The sequence below is a fragment of the Podarcis raffonei genome, chromosome 11 (genome assembly GCF_027172205.1).
Source record: "Podarcis raffonei isolate rPodRaf1 chromosome 11, rPodRaf1.pri, whole genome shotgun sequence".
In the NCBI taxonomy this organism is placed as follows: Eukaryota; Metazoa; Chordata; class Lepidosauria; order Squamata; family Lacertidae; genus Podarcis; species Podarcis raffonei.
In genome coordinates this window covers 60,974,700-60,987,628 of record NC_070612.1, presented here as the reverse complement: position 1 = coordinate 60,987,628, position 12,929 = coordinate 60,974,700, and the positions used below count along the sequence as shown (strand labels likewise).

Below are 12,929 nucleotides of genomic sequence, written 5' to 3'. Positions count from 1 at the left end.
AAATTCAGCTTTCTACTTGGACGTGATTTGCTTCTTGGCTTTATTTGTATTACTGGGCTATGTTCAACTACAATCATTTTCTATCTAAAAAGTAATCTGTCATTTACAAGAGCCTTTCTTGACTTGCATAACAAGTCATAATTCAGAAAAAGGGCTGCTTGCAAAGCCAGAATAATGTGTTTCTGTGTTCGTACATACATATGCACATATGTGCACTGTGTGTGTGTGTGTGTGTGTGTGTGTGAGAGAGAGAGAGAGAGAGAGAGAGAGAGAGAGAGTAGAAAATGCCATGCCTTGCTCACATTTTTCTCAGAAAGACTGTTCTTTCTCTTCTCACACTATTGGCTAGAAGGCACAGAGAATTGGAGGCAAATTTAGTAGTAGCCCTTAGTGCAAAATTGGTTTTGCAAAATCCCAGGCAGAATAAGGAGTTAGCATGTGACTAGTGACCTGAAACAGGGTATATGCATTTTTGCACCCCTGTTCCTATGTTACAGTGCAAAGGTAGGGGAGGAAGGACTTAGGCAAGCACCACGACTCATCCTCCCCTACTCCATGAGACATTACCATATATTACATTAAGTTCTGGGCTGAATAACCATTGAACATTGCATGTGTCACTGATGCCTTGCAGAAAGATAGATTCAGACAACCAGATTCAGACTCCTCCACTGTACTCCTTAACTTCTTTTGTCTGAGTGCTGCAGAAATGCTGTTCTGATGTTTTACTCTCTGATGTTTTAGCCAATGTCGTAAATTTTGTACTTCATATTTTTATTTTTTTCCCCTGTAAGCTGTTTTAAGACATGTAGCAAAAAGCAAGATAGAAATTTCTTAAATAATTAAGACAGACTGAACTAGGTTTTGCAGTTTGGTCGCCATCCCTTTTGGGTTCGTTGGCACATTGGCAAAGCAGAGGGACTGTCTTGGGCACCAGACACACTGCAGCCAAGTCTATTGTCTACAATATAATGCTACTTTCAAACCTACTTTCATCGGGGTGACCCACAGGACCCCGTGGGCACCAAGGAGAGCTCCTATGGGCATACCTGAATGGGCAGGCACCCCATTGGTAACCCCTATTTTAGAGTATTCACGGCATGATGGTATTGTAATTTGATAATAGGAGTTTTTACACTTTGTTGAAGGAGTGTTGGCAGTGGGATCCATTAAACGTCAAATCCCTTCATTCAGTTATGTACATTTTGGGACAGAGAAGGAACATACCATTGCCTGATCCATCCTATAAATGTGGAGACTGGAAATATAATAGCTGAGTTGAAATCCTTTCCCATCCCATCACTGGGCACCTATCTTAGAAGTTACGGTTCCTCAGCTTCATATTTCTGTCTGTGGAGGGATGACTTAGTGCTTCCAAAGCGATATGTACTGTAACTAAATAAATGATTATATAAGTAGGAGGGCCTAAAAATAACACCACTTAATGTCTGCCCTTTACCTTTCCTGGAAACACCTTAATGATCCAAATGAGACTGGCTTTTAATGCTAATTACAGCAAGCAAGTACTTGATTTTTTGTAATACAGACTGCTGGGAAGTCTGCCTATGTAGATCCCACTGAAATGAACTTCTGCAAGTTGCATTCGTTGTTGTTTTTGCACAAGCTGTAGCTGGATGATTGCACCCTTAGATGCCAGGAAGAGCAGATAAAAACTGAAAGAGAAACCACACAAGTCAACCCATTCTAGATTGCGCTTTTGTTGATTGCCTTTTGCTGAAAATGTAAATAATCTACCTGTCTCTTTCCACATTAGAATGAGAAGTCCACCACCCCTGTGTCTAAATCGAGTACCCCCACTCCACGGACTGACGCGCCAACTCCCGGCAGTAATTCCACACCAGGATTGAGGCCTGTGCCTGGGAAGCCACCAGGAGTCGACCCATTAGGTTCGTAGACCACTTGAAGGAGGGGGCTGCCCTCCTTTTTTTAAAGATCACATTGCTACTTTGCACTCTCTCACCCATAAAGTGGTTGAGCTCAAGACCTGGGTTCAGATTCCACACCTGCCCTGGGTTTGCTAGATGATCGTGAGCAACTCATTTCATGGTACAGCAGCAAAGGTCAAGACAATGAAGCAGTTTGGCCTTTACAAGTGACCTCATTCAAAATTTGCCTTCAGTTTTCTGTCTGAGATTATTCACCTGTGCAGAAATGACATTTGTTTGTTTGTTTGTTTGTTTGTTTGTTTATAAAAACATTTATGTAACACTGTAGCATAAAAACATATCACAGCAGTTTACAACAATATAAAACCAAGAAATGACATTATAAAAGTTATTAAAAAAAGTTAAAAGCAAGCAGAAATAATAAACAAACATCAATAGACCATTGTGGGGTATACTCTCTTTTGCCTACATAGGCCTGGCACAATGGAAAGGTTTTCTGCAGGTGTTTAATAGGGGGCACAGAAGGCTCCCACTGAGTTTATGGGCAGTGTTCCACAGGACTGGGCCAATGACACTAAAGTATTGATTTCTCATTGTATCTCAGTCGGTGGAGCATGAGAGACTCTTAATCTCAGGTTAATGGGTTTGAGCCCCACATTGGGCAAAAAGATTGCAGGGCATTGGGCAAGATGACCCTTCCAGCTCTTTAGTTCTCTGGTGCCATCAGCCTCACGAACTCTGGGAATGACCAAAGATACTGGGATATAAGGGTTCAGGTAGTCCCCCAGGTATCTTGGACCCAAGTTCTTCAGGGCTTTGGAAAGCAGTGCAAGAACTTTCAGGCTCAGTAGCAGATGGGCAGCCGGTGCGGCTGTTTAAACAATGATGTCACCTGTCCCCCCTCCCCACTTCTATGTTTTGTAGCTTCAGGCCTAAGAACGCCCATGGCAGTACCTTGTCCTTACCCTGCCCCCTTTGGAATAGTGCCCCACGCTGGGATGAATGGGGAGCTGACCAGCCCTGGTGCTGCCTATGCAGGTCTCCATAACATCTCTCCTCAAATGAGTGCAGCAGCAGCTGCCGCCGCCGCAGCAGCAGCATATGGGAGATCTCCAGTGGTGAGTTTATTTCTTCCTGGTTTGTATCCCATACTCATTGTGCTCCTGAGTGGAAGGGGAGCACAAAAAGGGAAGTAGACTGCCCTAGAGAAGCAAAATAAACCAGGAGAGGTTTAAAGGCAGTATACCTCTGAATATCACCTGGTGGGAATGACAGATGTCTGGCCGTGGCTGGAAACAGGGTTTGGGAATAAGGGTCCTCTGCTTAATCCAGCAGGGATTCTTCTTATGTTCTTGAACCTTAGGGAGGACTCTTTTAAAGAAATGTTTGTGAGCCCCTGAGATTAAAAACTAATGGCTAGAATTCCATCAATTCCCATTAACGCTTTGAACTTTCTTTCTTCTGTTTGTGGGAAAACTTCAGGTTGGTTTTGATCCACATCATCACATGCGAGTCCCAGGCATCCCTCCCAATCTGACAGGCATCCCAGGAGGAAAACCGTGAGTGTTAAACGTACAAACTCAATCATATTATTAAGCTTTTGTTCCTTTTGCTTCCTCTGTGATACTGAATTCGATGCGTGGCAGAGGGTGGTTAATCCTCCTTTTAATCTTAAAAGCCTATTTGGCAGTTTTTCCCATAGGTGAATATGCGCCAAGGGTATCGGATGCTGCGGATAAAAGAGGCCATGGGCTAGGGGTTATCCTTCTGCAATGGGACGTGCTGGACCACAGTAGCTCAACTTGGCACAGAAATGCAAATTGCAAAGGGCTCTCTAGTGTGCATGTCTTCAGTGTTCTGCCTCTCCGTTTTAAAAATAATTCCTTTGTGCACAAAAGAAGCCCTGCAATCAATTGCAGACTTACTGGATTCCATAAACAGCACTTTGCAGAGAAAGAAACAGCAAAATGTTCTGTTTGATTGAAAATACTAAAAAGAATTATGGTATTGTAATGTACAAATGCATCCTTGATGGAACTGACCAGAAAAGGTGACCTACTCTAACAAGCTTGGTTCACTGGGAGCCGGGCATGAAAGAATTATATAATTAATACTGAGTTTTCACTCACATTCCTCTTCAATGAAGTGAAAATAGACACAGTGATCCCAGGGCGTTCATTTGTGCATATATTTACGGCATTACAATCCCCTTTTGCAAGCAAAAAAGCAAAAAGTGGCAGAGCTCTTGACGATAAGAAGTCATTTTTCACATGTTTATTTGGTGTTTTTTTTTTTAAAAAAAGCCCAATCAGTTTATTTTTTGCACTTTCTAAGGCATAAATACTATATGTAAGAAAAACATTTAAAAGGCTTATGCTTCTTCGCATGCCAGTATGTCTTAGAATAAAGCTACAGCAAATAAGGCAGCAGAATTTCCTCTTCAGGAAAGATTTGTGATCCATTTTCAGTGGCCTGTGTGAGTTTTCCATTTGTGCACTACCTCCATGAATCTGCTAGCCTCCCCCATCCCTTCCATTAGCCATATATTTCCATATAATGTACTCCAGCTGTGCCTTCAATAAAGTTGTGAGCAATGACAGAAGCGCTCCAACACGTTGCATCTTAGAACAAAGCTGTTTTGAGCAGTGGAGCGCTCTCCCTAGCAGAGCTTTTGAGATGAAGTTGTTGATAGGTTATTCACAGGTGGTGTAACTGGCAGTCATATAACATGTTGTTCCTGGTGAGATGTACTGTTTGCCATGTTGGCTCAGCATTTATTGGTCTGCCATTTTGGCAATTCTTTCTGAAGAAATATATATATAAACTCCTTGGTATTTGTGTCGAAGAAAAAATATTGCAAGGGGCTAGAATGAATTATGCCCAACTATGTTAAGCTATGTTTCACAAATTGTGCCTTAGCCTGGATCTTTTTTTTAAGTTAGGAGAGACGTTCTGCATCTATGTAAACCCTTTGTCTTGTGCATACCACACATGTGGCTCATTGAAACATGTTTTTCTCTCTTCTTCTTTCCCTAGGGCATACTCATTTCATGTAAGTGCAGATGGCCAAATGCAGCCTGTACCTTTTCCTCCTGATGCCCTCATTGGGCCAGGAATCCCACGTCACGCTCGGCAGATTAACACCCTGAACCACGGGGAAGTGGTCTGTGCAGTTACAATCAGCAACCCCACAAGGCATGTGTACACTGGTGGGAAAGGATGTGTCAAGGTCTGGGATATCAGTCATCCAGGGAACAAGAGCCCTGTCTCTCAGCTGGATTGCCTGGTGAGTAATGGCAGTCAAAAGGTCTTTAGAGAGTTGGTGCTGGCAGTGGTGAGGTGGCCATGGAGTCATAGAGACCATTGTTGGGTGGTTGGGGCATCTGTAAATTAGTCATCCAATTTGATGTTTCTGCATATAGTTTAAGTAGTATCAAAACCCAGTAATTTTGCTAGCTGCTTAATTCATCAATCACATATTTTAAACTCTGGGATTTAATTGAATTTCAAAGGAACCTGTCAACTTTTAATATAGGTTTCTGTTTGTGTATCTCTAAATTTAGCTTATACATTTTCTATAGAGGATAATTCTTTAGTTTTGGGTGCTTAACCAAGAAAAAACATAAACATTAGATATTTTTCAAATTATTACCTGCATTTGTTAAAACTGACATTTATTGTGGCTGCAATCCAGTTAAAGAAATTTTAACTGGCTAATCATGATGTTAGGAGATTACCTAGTTCATCATTTTATTAGGTTAACATGAATTTGCATCTGAGTAAAAGCAATAATTGTGACGCAAGAAGCATATTGTGTTTTTTTAAGATGATGCACACAATGACACCTATAATCTTACAAGATTTTAATAAATAAGAGAAAAAATGTCAGACTTGAGAAGCATTGTTGTTCTAGCTTTTGGTTCATTATCTTTTCCCCGTTCTTGACCTGATACTTTCTTCCCCTGTATTGCTACTATTACAATACTGAAAATACTTGCCAGATCTTTGTTTCTTGATTTTTCTTATTTCTTGGCAGTGGTGGTAGATTTATAAAGTCACTGTCTGCTGAGAGTGACGTTGGTCTCCTTCAAGGGGTTAAAATAACAGAAACACAAACTTGCTCCAAAAAAAAAGTAGACTTCCATAAGCACTCGAAAGACTCGCAAGCTCTGAACTGTTTGGGGCTGGGCGCAGGCCTGCATGTGCGTTTTGATACTAATTAAGATTAAATATCTCTCACTGCTGAATTTTGTAGATCAAGTTTAAGTACTTCCCTAATGTCGTGTAATTTTCTGGCATTAATCCACTTTATCATTGTCATAAGTATAAATGGCTCATTAAAACCAAGAGGGAATACAATACTTTTATGGATTCCTGCTCTCGTGTTAATGCTGTTTTCCTTTCCTCATGAGTAATCTCTTGATGGCTTCTGTCTCTACAGAACAGAGATAACTACATCCGCTCCTGCAGATTGCTCCCCGACGGCCGCACCCTGATTGTTGGCGGGGAAGCCAGCACGTTATCCATTTGGGACCTGGCAGCTCCAACTCCGCGTATAAAAGCAGAGTTGACGTCCTCTGCTCCTGCCTGCTATGCTCTGGCAATCAGCCCTGATTCCAAGGTCTGCTTCTCCTGCTGTAGCGATGGGAACATTGCAGTCTGGGATCTGCACAATCAGACTCTGGTCAGGTAGGTCAGCTTAAGACGGATTGTCAAGCCAACTCTAAATGTGTTCACCATACACTGTGTTTGCACTGTAAATGTGTTCACCATACTCTGTGTTTGCACTGTAAATGTGTTCACCATACTCTGTGTTTGCACTGGGGGTGTCATGTGGTTGGAGCTATAGCAAATGAAGCAGCCATAAACTTGAAAGGTCAATAGTTGTTTGCGCATTAGGCTTCCAGAATCATGAATTATTACCTTTAATGCTGGATTATTTGGATGGGAAGAGTCCTAGGGGCTATTTCAGCCTTCCACTACCCATTCTGCCACTGTTTCTCCATTCTATCAAAGGAGACATTTCTAGGCAGTTGCTACCTGTGAAGCAGCAGCCATTGCAGACTGTCTGTGTGTGTGTGTAGTCCAAAGGTTAGAATTAGATTTTTGATTGGTGCTGGAACGAATAAGAGTATTAGTATTAAAATACACAGTATGGCTCAAGTGGCCTACTAATTTGTTATTTTTGTGCAGACATAGTGGAAACAAGGGCTTTAGCTCAGGGCTGGGGAAGAGACCTGTCTTAAAATTCTGGAAAACTACTTCCAGTCAGACCATACTGAGCTAGATGGGTAAATTGTCTGATTCTGTTTAAAACAGCTTCCTATCAAAATTATGTATATGAATTAATGGCTGAATAAAAGACCCTGGTGTTTGTAGTCTCTGCAATTAGATTGTGTGAACATGTATATTTGATTTTGAGTGGCTGTTAGAAAGTACCAGTCATGTGAACTCCTATACTTTCTTTTTTCCTTTGTTTCTTCTTCATTGACTCATTATGAGTCCTTTGGGGCTTGGGTGGAAAAATTGATTTTTTAAAAAAAAAAATTAAAAATGAATTAATTTTGCTCCTGAGATCTGAGGGCAGGGCAGGCAGTAAACCTAATTAAATACAGATGAGAGTTTAAGTACCTCCAAGCTGGGAATTCTTTGAGATGCATTGGTATGCTGTTACTTCCAGTGGAAAAAAAGGCTAAAAAAACTAATAGCCTATGCAAAATCTGAAGGGTAAAAATACATGGAAAACATGGGTTGTCCTCAGCTAATAATCATGTTCTGTGTTGAAGCCACTCTACGGGGGGGGGGGTGTTTACAGGAAATGCAATGATTGGGTTGCCAGTGAGAGAAGGTGTACATATGTTGGATCTTTTAAAACGGATTTTCTTGAAACTGCATATTTTTTAAAATGGGTTCCTCACCAACCACCATCATACCGCAGATCGCATCTATCTCTACTGACTAAAGAGCACAAATTGTGGATCTAGTGCTTTCTTGCATTACCTTGATGCAAAAACATGGATCGTGCAATTTGTTTTCAGTATACATCCAAAAATTAAAATTGTGTGTGTGTGAAATTCCTGCCTCAATTCATACTTCTTTTGAAAGTGATGGCACTTTTGCCTTATTTTGACATTTCCAGGCAATTCCAGGGCCACACAGACGGAGCCAGCTGTATTGACATTTCTAATGATGGTACCAAGCTCTGGACGGGAGGCCTGGACAACACAGTGAGATCCTGGGACCTAAGAGAAGGCAGGCAGCTACAGCAACACGACTTCACATCACAGGTGAAGAATTCACAGCATGTTAAAAGTGATGTTTTTATATTTTAAAAATCAAGGTTCTTAAAGCAGGCTTGAAGAACAGCCACAGAAGAATCTTTTCCTTTGGCTTTTGCATCCTTTAACTGGTGTGTGTAGGGCTCCTGTAGATGATCAGCTATCTATAGGTCCTATTCCAAGATAACCTGTATGAAAATACTATTTCAGCCCATCTCAGAATTAAGATGTAGGTCTCGATAAGTGCTGTAAGTTACACAGTTAATTGAGTTTTGTTTATATGAGCTGCTGTCTCTTGAACTAGTGCTGTCGCTTCATTAGCATCTCTTTGAAAAATAAAAAACTGTGTTAGACCAAATTATCTTCCCAACAGCAGTAAATTCCGTCACCGAGACAGGTGTGTAAAGCTTTCATTAAGCATCAACCTGTGTACTATTTTAATTGCAGATCTTCTCACTGGGTTATTGCCCAACTGGAGAATGGTTGGCAGTAGGAATGGAGAACAGCAATGTTGAAGTGCTGCATGTCACAAAACCAGACAAGTATCAACTTCATCTTCATGAGAGTTGTGTGTTATCCTTGAAGTTCGCTCACTGCGGTAAGCAGTTCAGTATACAGTAGCGCCATCTTCTGAACCTGCTTCCCATAAAAACCAAGAAGGGAGAATCAAATGGCAGATATTTAATTGTACATGTATGGTTGACTTTTGTTTTGGTGAGCCATTCAGCTGCAGATCATTGTTTCAACCAGGGATAAAGAATGTGTGGGAAGGGGAGAAGAGAATAGATTTTGTTGATGTGCAGATTAATCAATTGGAAAACTGCTTCTAATTCTTTTTAAATCTGATTTCAGGCAAATGGTTTGTAAGCACTGGAAAAGACAACCTTCTGAATGCTTGGAGAACACCTTATGGAGCCAGCATATTCCAGGTAAAAATCATAGAGGTGGGATGATAACCACATACGAAGCAGCCTTATACCAATGGTTTGTCGTAGGACCTTGTAGAGTTTCTGTCAGCGAACATTCAGCAACTTCCCTTTGCAAAGCAACATTTTACCACCCTTTTTCCATAACCCCACCTTAGTCTTTCTTTCTGCTACAGACTTTGGCAGTTCTCAATGTTTCTTTCAGTGTTCTCCTTAGATACACAGTTTTCCTTTCTTTGCCATTTTGGCACAGCATGCCTTCATTTGCCACGAGGGCTATTTTTCACAACCAGTCAGAAAAATAGTGATTGGGTAACATGATTGTCCGGAAAACATGCAAGACAAGTTTGCACATTGTTCAAGTCTATGGCTAATTTTTGTGCTGTGGGGGTATATGTTAAATACAATTCATGACGTTCTGCACGTTCCTTCCCAAATTGCCTGCTTTGGGGCTAATTTTTAGCCTGTTGGTTAACTTTATGACAACACATTAGCTGTTTCTGTTTCCCCATTAACTACTGAAGGAATTAATTGGGTGCTGTGTAACAAAGTAGGTTCTTAACTTGGTTTTAATCTCTGGAGGACAGTTCATGTAAACAATAACATGATCAATGTCTCAGGTCTGCAGAGTTTATTGAACTTAAGTTTAAGGATGCAGAAACAAAATGACGTTAGGAAGGACGCAAAAATGGCTAGACCATTCTGAAAAAGTATTGTTTGAAGGGGAAGAATTTAATATTGCAATTTTTTGTGCAAAGGATGGTTAACTCTCTTTCTCTCTCTTTTCTTTTTTCAGTCCAAAGAGTCATCTTCTGTGCTTAGCTGTGATATCTCTGTGGATGACAAATACATTGTTACCGGTTCTGGGGACAAGAAGGCTACAGTCTACGAAGTTATTTATTAGAGACAAATCTGAATGGGAACTGTACTCCTCCTTGTAGCACTTTGCTGTATATTTTTCTTCTCTCTCTTTCTCTCTTTCTCTCTTTCTCTCTTTCCTTCCCAAAGTGAGGACAGAAACTGTTCATCACAATTGTGGACTTTCCCCACCAGACTTGCTATTTAATATCAGGCACCCATTAAGGACTTGTAATACCAAATCTCCAGCTGTCTACTTGGAAGAAGATGGAATAAGCATACCTAACAGGGAACTGACTCTTTCAATTATGTATCATAGCTGTAATGTATTTATTTTGTTTAAAGAAAATCTTTTTAACAAGGAACTGACTAAATAAAGTAGTCTGCTTCTGCCTTGGATTTAAAGGTATGTTGCATTCTCAATGTTTGTATTGTTTGTGTGGGATGAGGCTATTTGGGAAAGAATGGGAATTTGCCATTTATTACCTAGTGTACACATCTGCACCAATTCTGATCTCAAATGAGTGCTTCATTAAATTCTATTGTTTAATAAGTAATGCTTAATTTATTATAAGAGGTGATAAACTTGTTCAGATGAAAGTCTAGGAAAACAGGGACTGCAGAAGATCTCGCCTGACTTGCCTCGCCTTTGGCTTTGCCAGACAGCCATGGATGGCCTTGATATTTGAAAGGTCCGCTACATGTTAAAACAGACAATGGTCCAATTTGCACTATAACTAAACTAGGAGTTATCATTGCAGCCCTGAGGCCTTGTTTGTTCTCCCTCACTCTCCACCTCTGGTGGAAACTTTCACAAATTGCAGTTGTCCCTCCCAGTCCAAATCCAGATAAACTGATCAATGTTGACTATGGATTAGGGAAGAAAACCAACTTCAAAGCATGGTGCATGATCCGGGCTTATTTCCCTATATGTTGGTGCTGTGCTCCTTTGATTTTATATGCATAGGCCTTATGCAAACCTTGCACCTGTGTGGGGGCATAGCAGGTCCAGAGGCAAGTCAGAGCCAGACACAAAATGATCAAGGCGCCTCCCCACCAAGCATAGACTAGATGTTTCTCCAGACCCAGGCCAATCCAGACATAATCAAGCATAAGTTTTTCTGGCTGTCTTGAAATCTTGTGCGGACAAACATGCTGCCTGGAAATTTGAAAGGGGGGGAAATTGGTAGGTAAAGGTAAAGGGACCCCTGACCATTAGGTCCAGTCGTGGCCAACTCTGGGGTTGCAGCGCTCATCTCGCTTTATTGGCTGAGGAGCCGGCGTACAGCTTCTGGGTCATGTGGCCAGCATGACTAAGCCGCTTCTGGCGAACCAGAGCAGTGCACGGAAACACCGTTTACCTTCCCGCCGAAGTGGTACCTATTTATCTACTTGCACTTGACGTGCTTTCGAACTGCTAGGTTGGCAGGAGCAGGGACTGAGCAACTGGAGCTCGCCCCGTCACGGGGATTTGAACTGCCAACCTTCTGATTGGCAAGCCCTAGGCTCTGTGGTTTAACCCACAGCGCCACCCGTGTCCCTATCTCAAAACTGGGTTATATTATTGCCTCTTCTGATCTCAAATGGGTGTTGGTTTAATCTCAGGAGGCTACACACAGTGGGGTCTTGCCTGCTGCACCTACTGTATTTTGGGGCTCATTCAGTAACTCTGATTTATCAACGGCAAGTTCAAGTGACATATGAAGAGGGTATCCAAAAAATACGCCCAAAATAGAATTGCTATATTAATCTGCCATTTTACAGTGTTTTGTAAACAGTGCTGTGTATGTTATTGTTCTTTTGAAACAAGTGCAGTGTGTTGCCCAAAATGATGAATATCACTTCTCTTTTGTATGTTTCAGAGAGAAGTACAATAATGTGTCTCCAAGAATGACCTTCATCCCTTCTGGACATTTTTGCCACATTTCTTTAAAAGGGGAGATGTGAGTCTTTGGGCAATTCTGCAGTTACAAAGATTACAAAAAAATATTTGATATATTCATTGGAAATGGCACTGAGAAGGGAAAGGATTCTACAAGTGTACAAACTATAAAAGCGAGGACCTCAGAGGTAGGATTTAGAAGAGCACTCATTCTGAAGTGCAGAACAGAATGGATTTTCACTCGGGAGAAGGACTTGCGTTATTTACCGCCAGTTTTACCCAAGTCTTAGTTGAACGTCCCTGAAATGGACGCAGGCTGAGCCATTGTGCCAGAAACATTGTGTTATCTTTTTATGTTGTTGTTGTTGCTGTTAAACTATGACCTGTGACTCTTTTTTTTTTTTTTGAATGCTTAAAAAAAAATCTTTTAAGTCTGTGGATCTGCTGATGTACAGTGCCTTTGCTGCTATGGATCAAAATCAAAAGAACTGTGTAGATAAATCTTTATTGTGTAAGTAGAAATTTACTTAATTTCATACTAGAAATGGGTTAATGCTGCAAGTTGAAATGGACTGTTCATTGAAGTTCCAAATGTGGTAGCAAAAAAAAGATAATAATTGTGTTAAGTGCTCAGTGTTTGATGTCATTAACAGTTTCGTAATACTCTACAGTGTAGAAAGATTTTGATACTAAACTGTGTCATTGTACATAGTTCTAATGCATTGTATTGACCACAAGTACTTCTATAATGGTAGATTATCGTTTGTGCATTCAAACTTTTAAGCATTAAACATAAGTAACTTGTAAGATGTGGTTTTTCTAGTTTCCCTCCCTCTGTGTGTGACAAAAATGAGCCCAACCAACAGGCATAAAAGCTTTTTAAGCCTACACCATGAACAGTGTGTGTGTTAGAAAGAACTTCTCACCCATGTGTGTCTGTTTTCCCATTTATGAACAGAAGAGAGATATGAAATGCAGTTTTTGCCAACTTCATGAGCATTGCAGGATTCAGCTCCCATTTATGTGCCCTTTTTCAGGGAGTTTCTATACTGCAGACTTAAAGTGTTCAGCAGTCATT

General features: G+C 40.9%; 1 protein-coding gene across 10 annotated transcripts in view; it reads left to right on the top strand.

Moving 5' to 3' along the window:
- Positions 1 to 12,658, top strand: part of LOC128423026 (transducin-like enhancer protein 4) — a 129,462-nt gene extending 116,804 nt beyond the window's left edge. For all 10 annotated transcript variants that reach the window (XM_053407685.1, XM_053407682.1, XM_053407681.1 and 7 more), the window contains 10 exons: positions 1,775 to 1,907; positions 2,832 to 3,025; positions 3,390 to 3,466; positions 4,944 to 5,193; positions 6,349 to 6,596; positions 8,047 to 8,194; positions 8,633 to 8,783; positions 9,038 to 9,114; positions 9,908 to 10,375; positions 11,832 to 12,658. In XM_053407685.1, the coding sequence (XP_053263660.1) occupies positions 1,775 to 1,907; positions 2,832 to 3,025; positions 3,390 to 3,466; positions 4,944 to 5,193; positions 6,349 to 6,596; positions 8,047 to 8,194; positions 8,633 to 8,783; positions 9,038 to 9,114; positions 9,908 to 10,015 (1,386 nt within the window). In that variant the 3' untranslated portion in view covers positions 10,016 to 10,375; positions 11,832 to 12,658. The remainder of the gene's footprint in view (positions 1 to 1,774; positions 1,908 to 2,831; positions 3,026 to 3,389; positions 3,467 to 4,943; positions 5,194 to 6,348; positions 6,597 to 8,046; positions 8,195 to 8,632; positions 8,784 to 9,037; positions 9,115 to 9,907; positions 10,376 to 11,831) is intronic.
- The last annotated feature ends 271 nt before the right edge of the window (positions 12,659 to 12,929 follow it).